This window comes from Oryx dammah, unplaced genomic scaffold (assembly GCF_014754425.2).
Source record: "Oryx dammah isolate SB20612 unplaced genomic scaffold, SCBI_Odam_1.1 HiC_scaffold_16, whole genome shotgun sequence".
Lineage (NCBI taxonomy): Eukaryota > Metazoa > Chordata > Mammalia > Artiodactyla > Bovidae > Oryx > Oryx dammah.
The window spans coordinates 8,507,645-8,528,942 of NW_024070200.1; the positions used below are offsets into that span (position 1 = coordinate 8,507,645).

At 33.5% G+C, this 21,298-nt stretch overlaps 1 protein-coding gene across 9 annotated transcripts in view; it reads right to left on the reverse strand.

Annotated features, from left to right (window-relative positions):
• Nucleotides 1–21,298, reverse strand: part of PAPOLA (poly(A) polymerase alpha) — a 54,375-nt gene that overhangs the window by 15,545 nt on the left and 17,532 nt on the right. For all 9 annotated transcript variants that reach the window (XR_005723939.1, XR_005723937.1, XR_005723938.1 and 6 more), the window contains exons 4-16: nt 20,434–20,515; nt 18,584–18,693; nt 18,064–18,117; nt 15,641–15,752; nt 14,912–15,001; nt 14,683–14,821; nt 13,059–13,131; nt 11,589–11,709; nt 10,561–10,645; nt 5,965–6,018; nt 5,313–5,432; nt 4,061–4,170; nt 1,519–1,640 (exon numbers count right to left, since the gene is read on the reverse strand). Coding sequence is in view for 6 of the 9 variants with exons in the window: in XM_040257077.1 (XP_040113011.1) it covers nt 1,519–1,640; nt 4,061–4,170; nt 5,313–5,432; nt 5,965–6,018; nt 10,561–10,645; nt 11,589–11,709; nt 13,059–13,131; nt 14,683–14,821; nt 14,912–15,001; nt 15,641–15,752; nt 18,064–18,117; nt 18,584–18,693; nt 20,434–20,515 (1,272 nt within the window). In the remaining 3 variants the exon portion in view is untranslated. The remainder of the gene's footprint in view (nt 1–1,518; nt 1,641–4,060; nt 4,171–5,312; nt 5,433–5,964; nt 6,019–10,560; nt 10,646–11,588; nt 11,710–13,058; nt 13,132–14,682; nt 14,822–14,911; nt 15,002–15,640; nt 15,753–18,063; nt 18,118–18,583; nt 18,694–20,433; nt 20,516–21,298) is intronic.

Below are 21,298 nucleotides of genomic sequence, written 5' to 3' on the forward strand. Positions count from 1 at the left end.
CTTAATAGAATAAAAAATTAATTTACTTTAATTACAATCTAGTTGTTCCAAATATAACACTGCCATGTAAACAGGAGTTTTAGAAGTCTTTAATCTGAATTAAAGGTTCAGGGAAACCTAATTACTTCCTTTATAAATGTTTCTATTTCACTAAAATGGCTAAGCATGGAAGAATATAATCTAATTATGCACATTCACTTCTAAAAACACATAAAATGGCTACCTATTTTTGTATGCAGTAAACACACATGCAAGTGTAACTGCTTAAACCCATCAATAATGTGACACCAAGGTACAATCAGAGGACAAACTTTTATTATAAAAATAAAATAATTTAATGATAAATTCTATGTTAACTTTATGACAAAAAATAAGCAGCTCAATAATAGGAAATATATTTTGTCACTTTCTAGATTAATTTGATAATTCATGAGGAGTAACAAATAAGCATGTATAAAGGCTTTAATGTAATGCTATTTTAAAAAATGAAATATACTTTTATGCATTTTACACCTAAAAAAATAGTACCTCTATGTTATAAATAATAATGATGGTGGTGGTAACAGAAACAAACCTGAGGATTCAGTATGTGCCAGGCACTAATTTTACAGGTTTAGGTATATTTTATCCTCACAAAATACATAATAAGGTAGGTAAAATTACCATAATTCCAAGGCAAATCAAGAACATGATATTTATAATACAATTTGCCCAAGTCTCACAGCTAGGAGGCAGTGGAGCCTGAACTTGAACTGTGTGTTAACTTCTTCCCTTTTCCCAATCCCAGGCCCTCTATCTTAAAAAATATATTACAAACCTATGAATATCTGTACTTTTAACTATCTGTACTTTTAACCCAACATATGTACCTCGAGCTCACGTATTTTCACTGCTGTATTTCATTTTAAAAATAAGACACTTTGGAAACCACTTAAAGTAAAAATGTTATTTCTGCACTAAAATTTTAATAAGTACACTATAATAAGTCCAAAAAAGAAAAACGTGGCTAACAAAAGTTATCCAACAGGAAGCATCAACAACAGAAGAACATACTACAAAACATTACATTTGGTTACCACTGCTTATAATAACTTCTAATTTTTAAATAATATACACATGTAATTCTTATAAAATCATTTTCACTTAAAAAGTCATATAATTTACTTGATCTACATATTATGTAATTTAACTTTCTTTACTTTTCAAAGGAAAGCACATACTAATGTGTGATGTTAAATTGATAAGAATAAGAGATTTCTGAAAAGAGAACACAAATATATATATAAAATAATGCTGTGAGGTACTTCAACTAATCTGAAGTCTGAAGGAAGTGTGTGTAAGAAACTGATTAGGAGCGAAGTTTCACATAATGGAATTTCCCCATGTAAGAGATTTTCAAAATGCTGTGATCTATATTTCAAATACAACTTATCGACTGAGCCTAAATTCTGAAATACTGATAGGCTGGATACATAAAACAGTGATTAATAATGCCTTTTAAGTACTTTCTAAATTTACCTTTTTCTTTTTCTGAAGCACATGACTAGGTAGTAGTTGATGGAGTTGCTTTCTTTTTACATGCATTGCAGCAATTTTCATGTCCACCTCAAACATCTTGCTGTTTATTGCTTGCCTATAAACTATACAAATTAGGAAATTGTTACAAGCAAAAGAAACATGCTAATAAAGGCAGTTAAATTCATTCATGAGAAGCTATTCTAAAGTAGGAACCCGTTCTTCGTTAATACTGCCTATCAGTAAAATTATCTGGTCAAAATGTCATCTCTGATCTGACATAATTCATTGCCTGAGCAAACTCTAATAAATGTCTTTTACCACAAGATATACATAATGAATAAAAACAGGATACATTAATTCTTCCAGTGTAATAACTCTTAGAGTAATAAAAGAGTTAACTCCTCAATGAGTGACAGAATTGGAGAAAAGAGGTTTCTTAAATTCATACTTATTTATGCTGCTGCTGCTGCTGCTAAGTCGCTTTTGTCTTGTCCGACTCTGTGCAACCCCAGAGATGACAGCCCACCAGGCTCCCCCGTCCCTGGGATTCTATTTATGCTAGCAATATAATTTAAAATTCTAGACCAAGTACGTAGCAACTGCAATAGATCAAAAGTCAGAAGGTATCCAAATGGAAAATATCACATGTTCTTGATATGGGGAATATAGCAGGAAATAAGAAACCAAAAAAAAAAAAAAACTCAAACTGCATTCTAGTGGAGAAACAAACAGAATAAAATGCAATGTATATTTCATATCAAATGGGTGATAAGTGCTATGGAGGAAAAAAACTGAGTAGGGGAAGAAAACAGGAAGCTTAGCAGTGAGAGATTACGTGTGAGTGGAGACTACATCAAAGTCGGTAAATAAGGTCAGAGTACCTTGTGGGATTCTTTCTAGGAAGAGCAAAGACCAAGAACAAAAGGTCCTGAGCATGCTTGGGATGTCTGAGGAATGACAAAAAGGCCATGGGGAGAAGGGAAAGTAGAAGATCCGTAAGCCCTTATCTGTAATCCTAAAATCCCCAAAGACAAATTGTGAGCTGAACTATTTGTACCTATACTGTATGTAAATATCGTATAGAAATGTTACTGTCTTTGACTATAGAATGGTGCTCCCCACTGGAAATATTATTACTTTATTACTTTCTTGACCTCAAGACACAGGGATAAAGGATTCTGAACTTATTACAAGTTTTATATACATATATAAATTATATATATATATATGTACACAATTACAAAGAAATGACATCAGTCATAATGAGACGACTAGGTCACATAAAGGTTTGCAAAGCACAGTAAGGATATGGACTGATTCAGAGTGAGAAGGGTATGCTTTTAGTAGGTGAGACATGATTTAGCTTAGTATCATCTGGATGCTGACTGAGAACAGATGAAGGGCAGAATAAGAAAATTACAACAATGGAAGTACTCCAAAAGACCAATGATAAGAGGCTTGGGTAAAACCAGTAGAAATAGCAAATAGTAGCAAGAATCTCAATGTACTCTGAAAATAGGGACAAGATTTTTTTTTTAATAGATTAATACCAAGTATGGGGAAAACAGGATTCAAAGACTGCTAGATTTCTAACTTGAGCAGCTGTAAATTCACAGCTGCCAGATCTCATTTCTCACCTGAGATTAAAAAGATTTAACACTAAAGGAGACAAAGGGCAAGAACTTGAGTTTTCAACATGTTACATTTGTTTTGTTAGAAAATCCCACAAAGTATTCCATTAAAATGTTTCAAGATACAGGACAACCAAATATTTCTTTCCCCAATATTTCTTTAATATGCTATAAAATCTTGATGGCTCATGAGTACAAACTGTGATAAGCAGTTCAATGAGGTATAATGCACAGAAAATTTTCTAGTCCAAGTATCTCTACATGATTTGTTACTTCTGTAGAGCCTTAGCTTCTGCCAACTACTTCTAGTACTAAGTTTTAGTTAAACCATACCACCTTGCATCTCAGGTCAATCCAAAATGTAACTCATATCGTATTCCCTATTCATGAACTGGAGAAGGAAATGGCAACCACTTCAGTATTCCTGCCTAGAGAATCCTCATGGGCAGAGCCTAGAGGGCTACAGTCCATGGGGCCGCAGAGTTGGACTAAGCACATTCATGAATTAAAACTTGAGTCTATAATTCACAGGATAAATAACCTCATTCCACCGAAGTTTAGCTTCAAAATTTTCTAAGGTTCAGGACTATTAAGGCAATTAGACATAGACTAAGTCTTTTAAGAGAATCAAACATCCAGGCTATTTCTAATTTCGTAAAGTAATCATAGGCAACTTAAAGTGATTCAACTGTTTAATTTTAGGTATACCACAAAAGAAAAAAATTATTTAACATATTAGACACTACTGAAACTAATACCTAATCCAAAAATATTAAGGTTATTTTGATGATCACTATAAAATATTCCCAAGTAATTACAAATTCCCAAGTTATTACAAATTCTACCATGGTATAAATGAAGACAATTCAAATATGCAAGTACATGTTTTGATTATCCAAGGAGAAATGTACCTGTATCTGTGAAAGACTGAATATCATAGGTGAGATCAACACTGAGATTTTCAGAGTTTTCTGTTTTTTTAAACACTAACCCAATCACCCACATAGTGCGAAATTCTTCCCTGTAAAATAAAAAGAGTATCACAATAATTTATCAGGATTTCATGAAAACAGTTATCAATGTGCTTCACAATCTGATGTACATGGAAAAACTCAGAATACAAATACACAAGCAAACTCAGTTATAAACCAAATTCCATCAAAACTCAAATTCCTCCTCTACATCTGCCCTCCGTATTTCTACTGCTTTATAAAAAACTGGAGTCCTACGACAAATATCCTCTTCATTATCTATGTACTAATAGCCATTGTTTTTAATTATCAAAGACATGTTACATATGATCAAGAAAGTTACAAATGTTACAATGATCAAGAAAGTTACATAAATTAATGACATTTAGAAAAATCTGAAACAAAACTAGTCTAGATATAAATATTTAACTAGACCTTAATATTTAATTCCTTAAACTTTTAAAACTCAACTGAAAAGGTAGCATGAAGTCTGACCACAGCAATAACAAGAATAATGGTTGATTCAGCTACTTTTGAACATTTAAGGATACATCTATTGAATGGATAGGTCTTTTAATGATTAAGATTGCATCAACAGAAAAAAAATTATGAAAAACTCAAATGGCAACTCTTTTACATGAATGCAAAAGAAATTAATCTGTAAAAACAGTAACAGCTATTCTATTACACCACCAACTTAAGTGATCTATTTACCAATATTTTTCGATCTTTGAAAAAAAAAACAAACAAACTATTAAAACTCCCATTGTCCACCAAATAAAGTGGTTATAGGCAAAGTAGAATTTCATATACTTAATGAAACAGCAACAATCAAACTGGAAATTAACCTATAAAAGATCTGTAAAATAAAGTGAGGCAGCTTTTAGTAACTTATGTTTTTAATGTCCCAGAATCCACAACAAAGCAAATTTTTGCAAGGTCAAACCAAAGCATTTTCACTTTGTAAAAAACAATCAAAAAGCAAAGACTGATGTTTGATATAGCAGCTATTCTAAAAACCACTCTACAAAAAGGGGAGAAAGTATATTGCTGAAGTGAAGAACTCGAACTCACTGGTCTGACCCTGATGTGCTCAGAAGAATAGTGACTCGAGTTATTAAAAACTGCCTATAAAACTTCCATGAGCAAAAGCTGAAAAGATGGGGAATCCAGATTTTAGAGGATTGCTTACTTGTCAGGATTTTCTTTGGGTGCTGGAAATGACTGGGGATTCACATGAGCCAGTGTAATAAACTCATTCTTCTCCAAACTTCCAACCAGAATTCGGATTTTTGATTCCACCAAGCCCACCCTGAACAAATGTCACTCATTATTAATGAAAATTATTTTTTAATTAAAAAATAAAACAAAATGCACAAAATCAAGTTTGTATAAAGCTATAATATGAAGATAACTTAAATACACAAGGGCAGTTCAACTGTTTCAATTCCCATAGATAAAATTAAAACCTTATGTTCTAGCTCAAAAATGATGAAGTAAAAACCGCAGGGAGAAGCAAATCTAGTCACATTTCAAACTAGGAAGGTTACAAAAGACATCCCCAGAAATATTTACAGACAAAACATCAGTAAACTAGAAGAAAGCACTTTAAATACAGTTAAGAAATAATACATGGATCTCTATAAGACAAACAAAAAAAAAGCTGTATATGGATCTCCAAATTTCTATACTTCCATTAAAACTTCCATTTAAGTAGTAAAGCTGCATTTATGAACAAAAATCAAACGATGTTTTAAGGACTTCCGTCTCCTACTGTGTTCTGGGGCTATCTGACTCATTTTGAAGCACTGTTTTTATTTTGTAAAGTCTAATCTGATACTCACCATTCTAGGCGCTGTTTTTCAGTTGGTGCACTTGCTAGAAGTACAATATAATGCCTTTGAAGATAAAGACAACATGCTATTTATTTCATTTAAGTGCTTTGTGCTGGATATTAACACCATAATGTAATAAGCTTCGTGATAGTTATAGATCAATTTAGCAAGAGAGAACTGCAATTTCAGTTTGCACGTAAAATCATAAACACTAAATTCCACAAGTTTAGCAACTACTGGGCAAGTTTAATTCTTCTGTAAAAGAAAGTAATTTTACGAAAAATTACCCCCAAAGCAGCTTAATTCAAAAACGTTGACTAGACATCACTGATAATCTGGTTCAATGATTCTAGTGGAGTGCCTTATCTTTAAAGAGCCACCTCACTAAAATATAACCCATTAAAGCAAAATTGCTTTGATGGAAATAAAGCACCAAGGCTTTAGCCACAAAAGCAGGATCACTAAATATACACATATTACATCAGTAATTTCAAAAATAGTATCCAATACATTATGCTTTTTAATTCAAATTAAAAGGTAGCAAAAATTAAACTGAATACTTAAGTCAGGCCTCATGATTTTTTCCAAACACTGAATTTCAGTAACAAAGAAGCAGACATCTTTAACATGAGAGTAACAAAGTAATGTGATTTCTATGTGGAATTCAATTCCATTCAAATTAGAACAAAATCAAGTTTTCATTTCAGAAAACGCCATCATGACCAAGTATCTATTTTTAAATGTTTTTGAAACAAATATTTAAAACTAAAGTGTAACTCAACTTCGTAAGACTGAAAAAAAAAATTTCAATCCAATATACTTTTCTGCAAAACCCATTTTAGAGGTGACAGAAGTCAAACTTCTCACCAGAAACTTTACCTCAGAAAGCAAACTGACATCATTACTGAATCCAGATACTAGTTGGAAAAGTCAGAGTATGACCACAATTTTAAATAAACTTCATGTATAAACTTAAGGTTAACAGAGATAATACACATAAATATGAAAACATGCAGAGAGAAAAGTAAATATCCAGTCCAACTCCGTAGACCAATACTTCCTTTCCTTTACCAGTTTAATTTGTTCAGCAATTATTTAGAGCAAACCAAATATATGGAACACAACAGATAGCCCAAATAAAAAGAAGTCAAAAGTCACATAAAAGCACTAAAAGCTCATGCATCTGACGTATACAGAAAACTCTCTTAGGGCCCTGAATGCTCTTTTAAGTCAATCAAAACCCTAATAAGCTCAGTAACCTGAGTTCCAGTTTCCTGGGAGTTTGAAAATGGGCAACAATCTTTAAAGGGCCGATGGGGAGGAGGGAAGTTGAGGGGGGTGCCGGAGAGGCAGGGGTATGGAGAAAAAATGAAAGTATAACAACTTGTAACAGGAGAAGACGAAGTATAAAAAGCAGGCATGCACACAAAAACTCAAGAAGACAAAGTTGTCTGGGTTCACCTATTAGGACAAAACTCATCTCCAAAACACTCTAGCACCACACTAGTGAAACAGATGCTCTTAATGACCATCTGAGTCTTTAACAAAAGCTTAAATGATACACAGTGTTCTCTATTTATGGCAAAATATAAAGTTCACTTGAACATAATCCCATTGGCAATTCAAAATTTAAAGTTCTAAAGCTTAGAAGAGTTCAACTTTGGTTCTTACTGAAATCCAAGGGACCAGGGCAGGGGAGGGGTCTACTCTGCACATTGTTTCCAATAAAGGCATCTGTTTAAATATAGTTCAAAGTGTTAAACAACCAACAAGTATGTATGCTGACGTTAAACGTTCTTGATTCAGCTACATTTAAGCAAATATGAAGTGGGAGATATAAAACACAGTAATTATGTTTAATAGAAATAACCTGCCATTAATAAGTTTCCTATCAGAGCACAGAGACTAAAAATAGGTCTAAATCTAGACTATATTTAATTTTGTTGCTGCTTCAAAAAATAATATCCTCTATTTCACAATGTCATGACTGTGCTTCAGGTACTAAAATGGCTTTCACAAGACTTTGAAGCCAATGCAATAATGATTAACTTTTCCCCAAATTTAAAGATTATCAGTTTTCAAAAAAAAAAAAAAAACAACTAATAAAAACCTACCAAATAAATTAAAACCTCTTTAAAAACACTTAATTTAGTTGTTCTTATTACCTCACAACTATTCACCCCCCCCCAAAGCATCTTTTTAGGTAGGTTTCCTGGCCATTTCATCACATGAACCTTTTCCCTGGGTAGGTAACAACTCAAGACATTATACCAAAAATCTAATTTCCCTCTTTGGCAAAAATCTTTGCAATTCCATCTTTAAGTAACTCAGGTTTATAGAGTTAATTGTTCTTAATGCTTTTAACACATTCTGAGGCTAAATTATTCTATATGTACAGACTCCTTGAAATGAGAAATTATTAGTCTTATTCCTGAGAACATTTAGTTTTTCTCCCCTAATACCTTTTCTTCCTTGTTTCCTAAGGAAACTGAACATCTGAAGTAAGTCTTCACGCTTCCTATGTCAACAGTGATTTACTTTACTGCTGGTTACTTATGTTGGCTTGAGTATCTTTAACGGTAGAACATGAAAAGTATTTTCTGAAGACTGTAAAATTCCACAAGGCAATGTTATCCCTTTTCCACAAGCTTTCTAAGACAAGTGAAAATTTCCTTCCTGGTTTCCTCCCTTCCAAGAAAGGTAGGCAGGTAGACCACAGATGAGTTAGAATCCTACACAAACACAACACTTTCAGGATATACTTGAATAAGCTTAACCAACTTTGACAAGAAAAAACTTAAGCATTTCAATTCAGTTGAACAGCTAATCTTTGGGGTATTTCATACAATATAGTAAAAGAAAAATTCAAACCTGAGAATACTCAGTCTAATGGTAAAAATTACAAATTTTTTAAGAGGAAAAATTTTTGAGAAAAGACATAAGTGAATTCAGTATAGATAAAATCAGCTGCTTGTTGTCATGTTTTCAAATCTTTTTTCCCCAGGACTCACAGCTGAAATTATCTAATTTCCTCTATTTGTTGCTACATCCTCATTTCTATGTTTCAAGTTGTTTTTAATAACCTAAAATAATTTGTTTCAAGAGAATTCAGTAAAGATAATTAGTCAACAGACCACCTTACATGTACTATTTTGAAGGGTAACCTAAAAGTTTTAAAAGATTTAAACAAGCGTCAAAACACACACACACACAAAAAAAACCCTTCAAAGGTCTAGTAATACAAATTTAAATAGATGACAATATCAAGATTTGTTCAGCTTCAACACTAATCTTTCTTAAAGTGAAAAAAGAGAAAGAAACCACTTAAGTACGTACTTAGAAGAACTTCATTCTACCCACTTCTCATTCCTACAAGAAAATGGGACAAAAAGAAGAATCTATCTAGCTTCATCTTGGATTCTCAGGGATTAAGAGATGCTGACACTTCTACAAGATCAGTTTCTTTATTCTCTTTACAAGTAATCATGTGCTCTCTCATGCCAGTTTTTAAAGTATCAAAATATGTTTATTAGTTTAAATGTTCAAAGGTACTTGCTCAACAGTGGTTAAAATAAAAAACGATGCAAACTTGTCCGCCAAATGGAAAAGCACAACTTATGGGGAATAGTAAGCAAGAACATTCACTGTTATGCTGTTTAAAATTTTTACTGACAATGCAGTGCTCCCAGAACACAACAATTAAGCTGGCTCCATTATTGCTTTTTCATGCAAAAGATACAGAAACAAAACACAGAGACATCATGAAGGTCATCATTCTTGTTTTTAATTGGGGAAATAGCATAAAGCAATCTTGCTTAGATTATTACAAAACACAATCCAACATAAGATCAAATGGTCAGGAAAGTTTCAAGCATTAAAGAAAAAAAAATTTTTTTAAGTGGGACTTTGGCAAGTTTTCAGCTCAGGGCAAATAAAAGTGCAAGTCCATTTTTTTTTTAAAGTAAGATTTATTATAACTTACAGTTTTCATCAAAACCAACACAATCAGGCTATTAACCTATACTGAAGTATTAAATCATTATATTAAAACCATTAGTAAAAAATATGACACCCACTGAGATTCCATGAAAATATTTGTAGAAATACTTGAGGGGCTTTATGAACAGTAGGGGGAAATGGTAGGCCAATCATGTGCTGTAACGACTTAAAAACATTTTGCTGACTATATATATTGACATTTTATTAGCTCTGCCTGTATTATAGAGAATCTTAAGAATAAGCTTCCAGAACTGGATGAAAATAATTACTTAGAAGAGAATATTAACTACAGATTTTAACAGTTCACTCCTTTGCCAACGTATACAGATTTAGAGTTTTGGTGATGACTAGCAAACCCTCAGAACTGATGTTGCTACAAATGCAGAAATTCGGTTACATCAGCAGCAAAACTGTAGGGACTACACTGTACCTTGATAAAATAATATGTTTTCTGAAACAGTATGCCCTTTGTGACAAGAAGAAAACTTGTACAGATGTTTAAAGGAAAATTCAAACTACATTAGTCTAGCAAGAGATGTCACATATGCTACCATTAAAACCAATACTTAAGAGAGCAACATGTCCGACATGCCTTAAAATACATACTTGTACTTTTGAAAGAAGTTTGGAGCTTCAAAAAGTTTGGACCACTCTGCCTTACTCAGCAAAATTTCATCTGTGATAGCAAGACCTAAATTAAAAACATATTAAAATATTTGCATGCTTCAGTCTAAGAATCTAGAATTTTAAAGATCTTTTAAATATACCACATGCATTCATTATAATCCTAAAATCATAATTTTAACACAGCAATTTTAGTCTATAAACTCTACAGCATAAAGAATCTTACATACGTCCACTCTTCAAAAACAAAAAAAGCTGGAGAACTTGAGATCCATGTTTCTGGAAAATTGCCATTACTTTAAAATGCCATGCTCATAGAATGCCTCTCTCCTAAAACTGAAGCACTTGAGTTACCCAAGGAAAAACAAATTTTTTTCCATAAACTTTCCTGCCCTTCTAAAAAAATTTCCTGTAAAAGGACAGGAACATCTTCCCATGAAGAACCCCTTTAGACTACAAAAACAACTTTACAAATCTGCGTTTGAAGTTGGCAGTCATATAGCTGATTCTATTTCCTTGATTTGTGTCAAAGTAAATAATCCAGTTCAAGCTACTACCCTCAAAGACCATTTACCATAGCTACTCCTTCAAATTAGCAATACTCATAGGATTCAGAAGTTTAGGTTATTCCAAAACAGTGGGCAGTGTGGCCAAAATCCTACCCAAAACTTTTTCCAACTAAACAGCCTGCTAAAAGCCTCTCATATCAATTAATGGAAAGAAACTGATATTATTTAAAATTTCACATGGCAATAGTATGGCACTAAACCATAAAGGCCCAGCTAAGGACACAGCTTTAAATGTTAAATCTTCCAATATATAATCAAGAATAATTTGCTTAAACGAAATTAAACTGAGTTTTTCAATTCTCAAATATAATCTGTAATTAATAACACCAGAATCCACTTTGGTGAATGCTTTCTTCCATTTAACTGAATACCCGATTACTGGGTGAACAATGGTATGTAAATCCTTCCTGTATAAAGGAGAGCATAAGGATAAAAACTTACCTTGTTTAAACTCCTCAACCATGACCATCCGTGTTGAAACGGACACATTGTACGTGGAGTTCTGTTGTGGGTATGCTGGTGTAATTATAGGCATAAGATGGTACCTATCACTGGGGTTTACCTACATACAACAACAGCCAATCAGTTTCTTCAAGTACATAGTCAACAGATACTTGGACTTTTTACCCCTTGTTAAACTGAACCAATGATTAAATTTTATTTCATTCATAGCTGGAGTTGAGAAAGAAAAAAAAAAAAGGCTTTTTTTTTTTTTTTTTTTTTTAAGGAATTCTTTACAGAAACTGTGACTTGGTCTTAACTAATGGGTTGTTTCAATCATTTGGGCATGACTACTCTGGTGACCTTACTAGAAACAGTGAGCCTGTTGAGCAAAATAAAGGTTCTAACTGGCACCTACTGATGTTTAGTTTTTCTCTTGTCAACAACAGAAATAGGGATGCACACACAATTACATTTTTGAGAAACATCACATTACAGCATGTTCTGTGTAAAATGAATTTTAAACAAGCTGGAAACTTAGTCTTTAATATACCCTTAACTTATCAGGAGTAGAAGCTTATTAACACAGGGTACAACTACATTATCCATATTGGTATAATTTTAAAAGATAACAAAACAATGTAATAACTATTAATCTTAATCCATATAACTAATGATGAAAGTGGCATTTTTTTAAACAGAAAAAATTGTAAATTCATATCCTTCCCAAATTAAATGTCTTGAGGTTTGGAAAACCTGAAAATACACAACCTGATGTCATTAACAAGGCTTAAAACTGCAAATATTTTTGATACTGTAATGAAAAAATAAACAGTGTAGATAAATAGAATTTTATAAACCTAGAAAACCTTACAAACCTAAATTTCTTTTATCCATTAATAAAGTGCATGTTGTTAACATTTAAACTGAGTTAGCAGTGAAGGTCATAACTTCCAAAAAAGCAGAATGGAGGCTCCTCTTCAGCCCAACCATGCTTTTGTAATCTGAATTCGCCAAACCAATTTTTACAATTACATCATAGTAATTGAAGTGATATTGTTTAGACGTTATCTGTCATGATTAAACATTAAGCAACAGTTTTCCTATAATAACCCAATTTTAACAGAATATTTAGATCGAACAAAAAAAAAATACAGGGATTTTTAGTATCCTTTTATTATTATTTTTTTAAGCACAAATGCCCACACAACTTTGACTTACAAGGTAGTTCTATATATAAATTGTTAGTGACTTTGATATTATAAACTACGTACAATTAAATGTGGTTCCAGGGTACATAATTATGCTTCTCACACCAGAGGACAATTCTAGTTGAGATTAAAAAGAAAATGTGATACGAACATGTCCACTCATGCGTAACAGAATGGGAAGTCTCCCTCAGTTTATGCAGATGACTTCTACCCATTATTGCACAGTGTGAATTTGTAGGGGAAAAAATAATACACTAACCCTTGGGTCCCATACAGGCAAATTAAGATTGCATTCTTCAGGCTGTTTCAATAGGACTGGATTTGGCCATTCCCTGTTTAAAAAGATTGTAGCACTTGATAAGACTATTAGATATTACCATCTACACGTATTTTGCTAAACATACAGCATTTGTGAATGTGATTCTTCTTCATTCATTTTGCACTCTTGGTACATATAACTTTTTACTCCTCTGTTGACGTTAAGACTATTTGGATTAATTTTGTTCTATGAAATTAACTCCAACCACCTGGTAGCTTTCTCAGACTGAAGTCCAACATCTTCTCTACCTCTCAAAGAACTGATAAAGCACTATTCAAATTAAAAAGTACTACCCTCAAGACAATCTGATGTGTTCATCTCAATGTTGAACAGGATAGAATCTCCCATGAAAAGACAAAAACCTAGCTTTATGCTAGCTCCAAAGACAACCCAGGATGAAAAGCTTAATTCATTACAGGCAAAGGAGTATGAATAATTATAATCTCTATCTCATGACCTAAAGGTTATTAACATGAATATGAGTAATGATGTCAACACACTGTTTTAAAGCTGTGTCCTGTGACTTAGCTACTCCAGTCTTTATAGAAGAGATTAAAAACTGGAAAACAGTTGGCACCTTTAGTATTAAGATTATTGTTGCTGTTCATTCATAAGTTGTGCCTCTTTGCGAACCCATGGACTGCACCAAACAGTATCAAGATTAGCTTCTTAAAAATGTTATTTGCTATGTACGTGCAGCATTAAGAGAAATTCTGACATTTTTCTCACCAATTTTGGTTATATATAATTAAATGTTATCAAATCCATAAATTACAGGGTGTGTTCTGAAAAGTGTGACAAAGCTCTAATTATAAATTGTCTCTGAATAACTTAATTTTTATAAAACTACTAAAACACTATTTTAGAGGGAGAAGGTAGAGAGGTTGACACAAATACGGAAAACAAAGCTTTCAGATCAATTGGATTAAAAACCAAGAACTCTAACCTTTTGGGTCAAAGCAACTAATATGAAATAGCAATCTTTCTTACCTAAATAACGGTTGACAAATGTGACCAAGCTTAAATGAGGAAGAGCTTTAAAAAAACCTTTCCTGGGTTAATAATTAATTTCAAAGGGATAATCAATTGCTTTTCAAGCACTTATAGTTACCCTTAAAAGTTATATAAACATTTATATCTTTAATATTCTACCAAAGATAAATGGGCAGCTGAAAGCAAAACAAACAACCATGAGAAACGGTCTACAGATTTAGAAGAATTCAAAGAGTAAATGAGGTGCCAAGTTTTATCCAAAGTAACTAATATCCCAACCTATCAACTCACTGGATTTTAGCAAACATTACAGCTAAAATTCAGTTTATTTGGAGAGTAGGTTTACGCATGGAAGTACAAACAGGACCTGCCTTACTACCCTGGGAAAGCTGGCAAAAGGAACAGAATTAGGCTTGTCACTTTATATACAACATGATCTCCCAAGGCTATCTACACTGCTACATCGTGAACTTAAATTTGAATCTGAGACCAGCTGCAGAAATGTCATAGAAATAAGACTAAACTTCAGTGTCTACAATCAATTTTATTTTAATATAATCTAAACACATACCATTTAGAAAATACCAAGAAAAATTTATGTACAAGAGTTGATGCTATTGCATTTGGATAAAGCTGGCAAGTTCTTGCTACTAGCATAGCCCAGGAAACACCACCGAGGAAACCTAATATATTGGAATAGATGTTGTGGCCTGTTGATAGGGAAAAGCAAAAAGGAAAAGTTAGTGTTGAACAAAAGCTTAAACATGTTTAATAAGCTAGCCAACAAATTCTGAACTCACGTTTGGCCCACAGTTTGATAGCTCTCAGGGTTAACCTGAAGTTGTCAATGTTTGGTACTAGATGTAAAATTTCATCGGTTACCCTGCAACCTGATTAATAGGAGTAAAAAGAAAAAAAAAAAATCATCAAAGGTTTAATCAGAGTATTTATTTTAAATTTTCTGAGACTAATGTCAAATTAAATAAAAATCTGCTTGGTAAAATCAGTAATGTTAATAAAGAGGCACTACAAGCACTAACCTAAAGAATCTGAACTGTACTCTGCTTCATCTCAAACTTTCAACCCAGAATTAAAATGTCTTCCAGTTCAGACACACTGAATAGAGCATGATCCACTTAAGTCTCTAAGAACTGTTCTTTAAGAGCACTGTAACAAGCAATGCTAAAGTAAGTGTTCAAATGCAGCAACGTTATGAAAATGTTATGAAGGTTATCGGGATCAAAATTTAAACAGAGTTACACAGTGAGACCTAAACCTCTAGCAACAGAGTACAAATGTCAGACAGTATTTAAAAGTTCCAGAGAGCAAAGAAATAATAGTGCAAGACATCGATGAGTACAACAAATTACTAAATATCTCACTGCAGTCTATTAAGTAAAAGCTCATTTTATTTGACTCACAGATAAATAATAGGGCTATTAAAAGCTTCATTACAAAACCTGATTTGAAAGCCATTTCATATTTGACCAAAACTGCTATTATGTAAAAGGAAGTAGGCTTTTACATACCGTTAAGACTTCTTATACATCTTATATCTAAGTTTTTAAGCAGACTGTCATCTCTTAAGTCCAAGTCTTCTGGAATAGTCTGCAGTGCTAATCTTGCAAACAATATATCAATCTAAAACAAAAAAAAAATTTAACATTCCGTATCTGTCAAACTGTTTTTTGAACTTTTAATTTTATACAGGAATATAGTTGATTAACAATGTTGTATTAGTTTCAGCTGTACAGCAAAGTTATTCAGTTATACATATGCATGTACTACTCTTTTCCAAACCAGTTTTAAGACATTTCTTTAAAAAAGAAAACACTTAATACTCCTTAAAACCAGAATCTTTTCATCAGCTGTTGATATAACAATTCCAAAAGTTCAAACAAAATTCTTACCATAGGTATTTTAACCAGATCTTAAAACATGGTAATACTAAACTGAACTTTTATAAATAGTTACTTGTCATTTTAATCATACTTACTGAGTTTAATTCACTACCCTTGCTAAATGTATACATACTGGATTACTTAGTTAACTGTTTAAGTTTCCATCCATTAATACGTAAACTGTGTAATGATTATATGCTAAAAGGTTCCCAAATATAAGGCTAATATGATTAAATCTGGCCCAAATAAACATGTCGGGAAGCTTCTTGTATTTATGAACTTATGTATTTATAATATTACAGTCTATTTCTCCAACTTAGTTTTGATTAACAGAAATAAAAACTGGCTAATTTTGAGGTCTATTCATAGAATGCTACTGACAAAATCGGTTTTTTTCTCCTTTTTTCAAGGAAAGGTAGAGGAAGCAAAAGAAAACTTGGCAAAGATGGTAATTATTCCTGAGAGCATGATTTCATGGTTCCAAACTCTGCTGCTAGAGAAACAAGTCTTTTTATAAGACCACTTTAAAAAGGTATACTTTTAAGAGCTTACTGTGAAAAGTCATTTAAACATGCACCTACCTATAAGATCAGGAAAAAAACTACAAAAATCAAGTTTTTGGTATAGTCTAATTTTCCAATGATACAGAAACCAAAATCTAGTATCTCCCCCAATTTAGACAGAAATAATAAAAGACTAGGGACTTCCCTGGTGACGGTAAAGCGTCTGCCTACAATGGGGGAGACCCAGGTTCAATCCCTGTAAGATCCTCTGGAGAAGGAAATGGCAACCCACTTCAGTACTCTTGCTTGGAAAATCCCATGGACAGATGAGCATGATAGGCTACAGACATGGGGTCGCAAAGAGTGGGATACAACTGAGCGACTTCACTTTCAATAAAGACTACATGCTTAAAGAATGGAAAAATATAAACTCAAAAAGCAACTCAGTGGTAACAAACACATTAAATATTTCAACTAACCATTTGACTTTTGTCTCCATTCTGAAAAGTTTACACAATGAGGCGGGTCTCCACCAAAAAAAAAAACCTTGGGAAAACAAGGCATCACCTACGTTCCAGGTTGTTTTTTATATTTAATAAATTGACAGCAGTATGGCTCAGCTGGTAAAGAATCCGCCTGCAGTGAGGGAGAGCTGGGTTCGATTCCTGGGTCGGGGAGATCCCCTGGAGAAGGGGAAGGCTACCCACTCCAGTATTCTGGCCTGGAGAATTCCATGGACTGTATAGTCCATGGGGTTGCAAAGAGTCAGACATGACTGAGCGACTTTCACTTTAGTAAATCAAAACTGCCTGAATTTGATAACCCTTTACTGAATTTAGCATTTTATGTCAACGTATTAGTCATATATATTAGGCACCTTATGCAGCAATTACAGAAACCACTTTTTCAAAAGTGAAGTATTATCCTTCCAGCTTGTAGAACTTCACAACTAGAATCACTCTCAGTGGTGCTCCGGCACCATTTTGTGTGCGGAAGTAACGTGACAAATGCTGCAGCTGCTGTCGTGTCACGCTGAAGACAGCAAAGAAAACGGCACGTCACCTCAAGAGACTAAGCTCAGCTATCCCTCTCTATCAGAAAACATTTCAGCACACACAACATCAGGCCACAATTTCTCTCAACTTCTTACATATTTCACTTAAATGAAAGTCAAGGAAAAGTTCTATTTGCAAAAATACATTGTTATATTGCTTTCAGTTCAGTTCAGTAGCTCAGTCATGTCTCTTTGTGACCCATGGACTGCCTTAGTGAGATTAAAAGTACATAGAATCTGCATATGGAAAACCTATCAAGGAAACTGTTCTGCAGCAGCAAGCATTTCAAAGTCAGTACATTTTTGTCTGTATTTTAACTTCTAGTTTCACAAGTCTCTTTAAACGTTATAAAAGAACAGGTTACCATTTCCATTTTAAAAAATTCTTATTAATATCACACCATCTCACCAATTACAAAACTATGAAATAAATCAAGTTTTTAACCTGCATCTATCAAAACTACAATAGTAAGCACTGTCTATTTGAACCTTACCTCTATTCCATCAAAACACAGTTTGATAACTGGTACAAATGCCTCTTCAACAGCCTGTGAGAAAATTAAGTAAGTTTAGTGTCTCTGAAACCATACATTAGAATTATACGAGTTTTAGTACACGTAAATAAATGCAATACTTAAAAACTGTTTAAATATAATTTACCATAATGCCTGACACAAACTAGGTTCTCAGTAAATACTTTAAGACACTAGAATCCTAAATCAGACAAGCCTTGGTTCAAACCCTTGATCTCTGCTACTATGATATATGATGATGGCCAAGTTGCTTAGCGTTTATTTTGTTTGCCTCATTTCCTACTCTGTACATGAGATTACAGATTTATGATTTCTAGACTGCTGTAAAGAATAAAATACAAGCATGTATTATCTTTAGCTTAAAAGGGTCTGGCAAACTACAAGAGTTCAATAAAGTTGATAGCTACACCATAAAAAACTCACGCAACTGACTAAACTGACTTTTTTAACTCCTCCCCTTTCACCCAGAACATTTACGTACTCTTAAATCTTTTACTTCTTCCTGTAATTTCAACTTATCATAGAATGAGGTGAAAAAATCACTTCGATCAACATGTCTTGGTGCAACACACAATGCATCAATATCAGCACCTAGGAAAAAAATTAAGCCCAACTACTAATTAGTATTACAAGAAAATTATTTTGCACCTTATCATGGTAGTATTTGACAGTAATAAGCCTCTAAAACTGCACCCCTTTCCTTAAAAAAAAAAGAAAAAGAAAAGCTACCAGTCAGTATAATAAAAACATGACCCTAATTGATGGGATATATTTTTTCCTAAAGCAACTTCTATTTGCAATGGCCCAGGTCAACTGGGAGTCAAAGAAACCTGACACAGATGGGAACTTTTATGGTAAGAGAAGGAATTAGTCAAGAATACACCCAATATCTTGGTGTCACTAGTCATAGCCATGTTCATCAGGGAAACAAAAAGCATACAGTTACTGTCTGTACACTATGACTGCTGCTTCCAGGCTCCTACCTGCACCTAAACAGGACCTATACACTGCAAGCAGCACCACTGGCAAGAATCCAAAAAGGCAGACCATGTAAGACAGCTGCTATTAATTTAGGACTTGATAGAAGGCCAGCATTGAGTACATAAGGAAGCACAAAAAAAGATGATCAAAACCAGTAACTGGGGTCATAAACAGAGGAGATCAATGTGAAATCAGGTCAACATGGTCATTTTCTTAAAAGACTCAATACCTGAGGCACTAACTCTGAAGGCAGGACATCTGGCGTATTCATGAAGGGAGAAAAGTACGTAAAGTTCACAGCAAACATCCAAAGCAAATACGCTGCTTCCAGCACAGAGTAGCAGGAGGTGGGGAGAAGGAATAAGGCCACAATGCAGAGAATACTAGACTGGCAGATAACTGTTTCCAAAAGTCTTTACTCAATTTGTTACCATACTGTTTCGATCTTATGCTTTGGTCTTTTTGGCCAGGATGCAGGCGAGATCTTAGCTCCCGCATCCCCTGCACTGCAAAGCCAAGTCTTAAACATTGGACCACCAGGGACTTTCCCCTGACAGATAGTTTTAACAGAGGTTAGTGGTTAATGGTTGAAAACTACAGCCTCAGACTGGCAGAGTTAGAATCCTAGCTCTGCCAGGAGATGGCTAGAAGCAACTGTTCAAGTTGTATTGTCTCTTTAAGTCTCAGACTCCTATCTGTTACATAAGAATATTGAACAATAAATAAGATCATGAAGACCAAAGGCTTACTAACTACGCTCAGTTAAAAAAAAAAACAAAAACCCTCAATAATGTTCTCCCCAACAGGGGGAAAAACCTACAAATGTAACGAAGAAAATATTATTAGTGATTGATACTGACTGAAGATACACATTTTTTTTGTTTTTTTCCTTAAGTATATTTCATGACTTTGTAATAAAAAGGAAATCCAAGGATTTCCCCCGCAAAACTTTAATTCATTTTTGTTCTGATTTCCAAACTGATATTCTTCAGGTAGACCAAATGATATACAGAGCAGCACTGCCCAAAATCACTCCCCAATGGCAAAAATTGTACTTTATGTGCACTTTTTAATATGATAGCCACTAACCACTTGTGGTTATTCAACAATGAAAATATGGGTAATTCTATTAAACATAAATTTATTTTACTCAATACTACATTGAAGAATACAGGTATAGAAGGCATCACTTTATATCATTCTTCTTATCAAATTTAGGCTTCCTGAAGTACTTCCATACAAACCTAAGTTGTATAACAATACACCATAAGTAACTGAGATGGATGTGCTGTTACAATTTTTTTTAATTTTAAAAGTATTCTTTCTCAAGATAATTAAAACAGTATTTACCTTTTGTATGTACTCCTAATCTATAAGATCCAAATGTAAAAATTTTCCCACCAACATTTTCAATTACAGATTGTGGAAGATTCTGTTGAAGCAAATAAAAAATTAGTCGTTTTGCCAGTGGAGCACAAAGGTAACTATTTCAAGTAACACTGTACATTAGACAAAAAAACAAAACACTTTCCATGCAAATTTATATACAAGATAAACAAACTATAAGCTCTATAAAATACCAGGCCTTCACAGATCAACCTAACTTGAAATTTAAGCAATTTTCAACTTTTAATCAGTGCTAATATTTTGTCACATTTTTGGAAACTGCTATAAAGATGACGGTGGTCGAGGAGATCACGTGATTCCACAGAAGCAATATTAGAATCACATATTTTAATCATGACAAGGTGCTGCATAAATCATGAGTGTGAGAATATAACCATATTTTACTGTATCAAGAGTGACTTTAAGGCCAACAATGCTACTCTTAATAGTTCAGTAGGATGATTTAATAGTTTAGGGGGATGATTCTGAGAAAAACGAAACTTACTGGTGATTTTCATCTTCCTGACCCCTGGCACTACTACACTATGGAGAATACTTAACCGCCCCTGGGGATAAGGAGGATAATGTCTCTCCACACACACAAAATCTTCATGTGTGTTAGGTCACTGTCTCTCTGTACTTTCTAATTCCTCAGTGAAGTCTTGTTCAGTAGGAGAACATAAAGACAGCTCTTCCCCATCACCCTTCCAAAAACACCAAATTGTTACTTCATACTCCAAAAACCCTAAACACAAACTGTAACAAGCTCAGGGACTCTCTTGTTTCTTAATTAATACAACATCACAGAAAAACAATTCAATTGAAAACC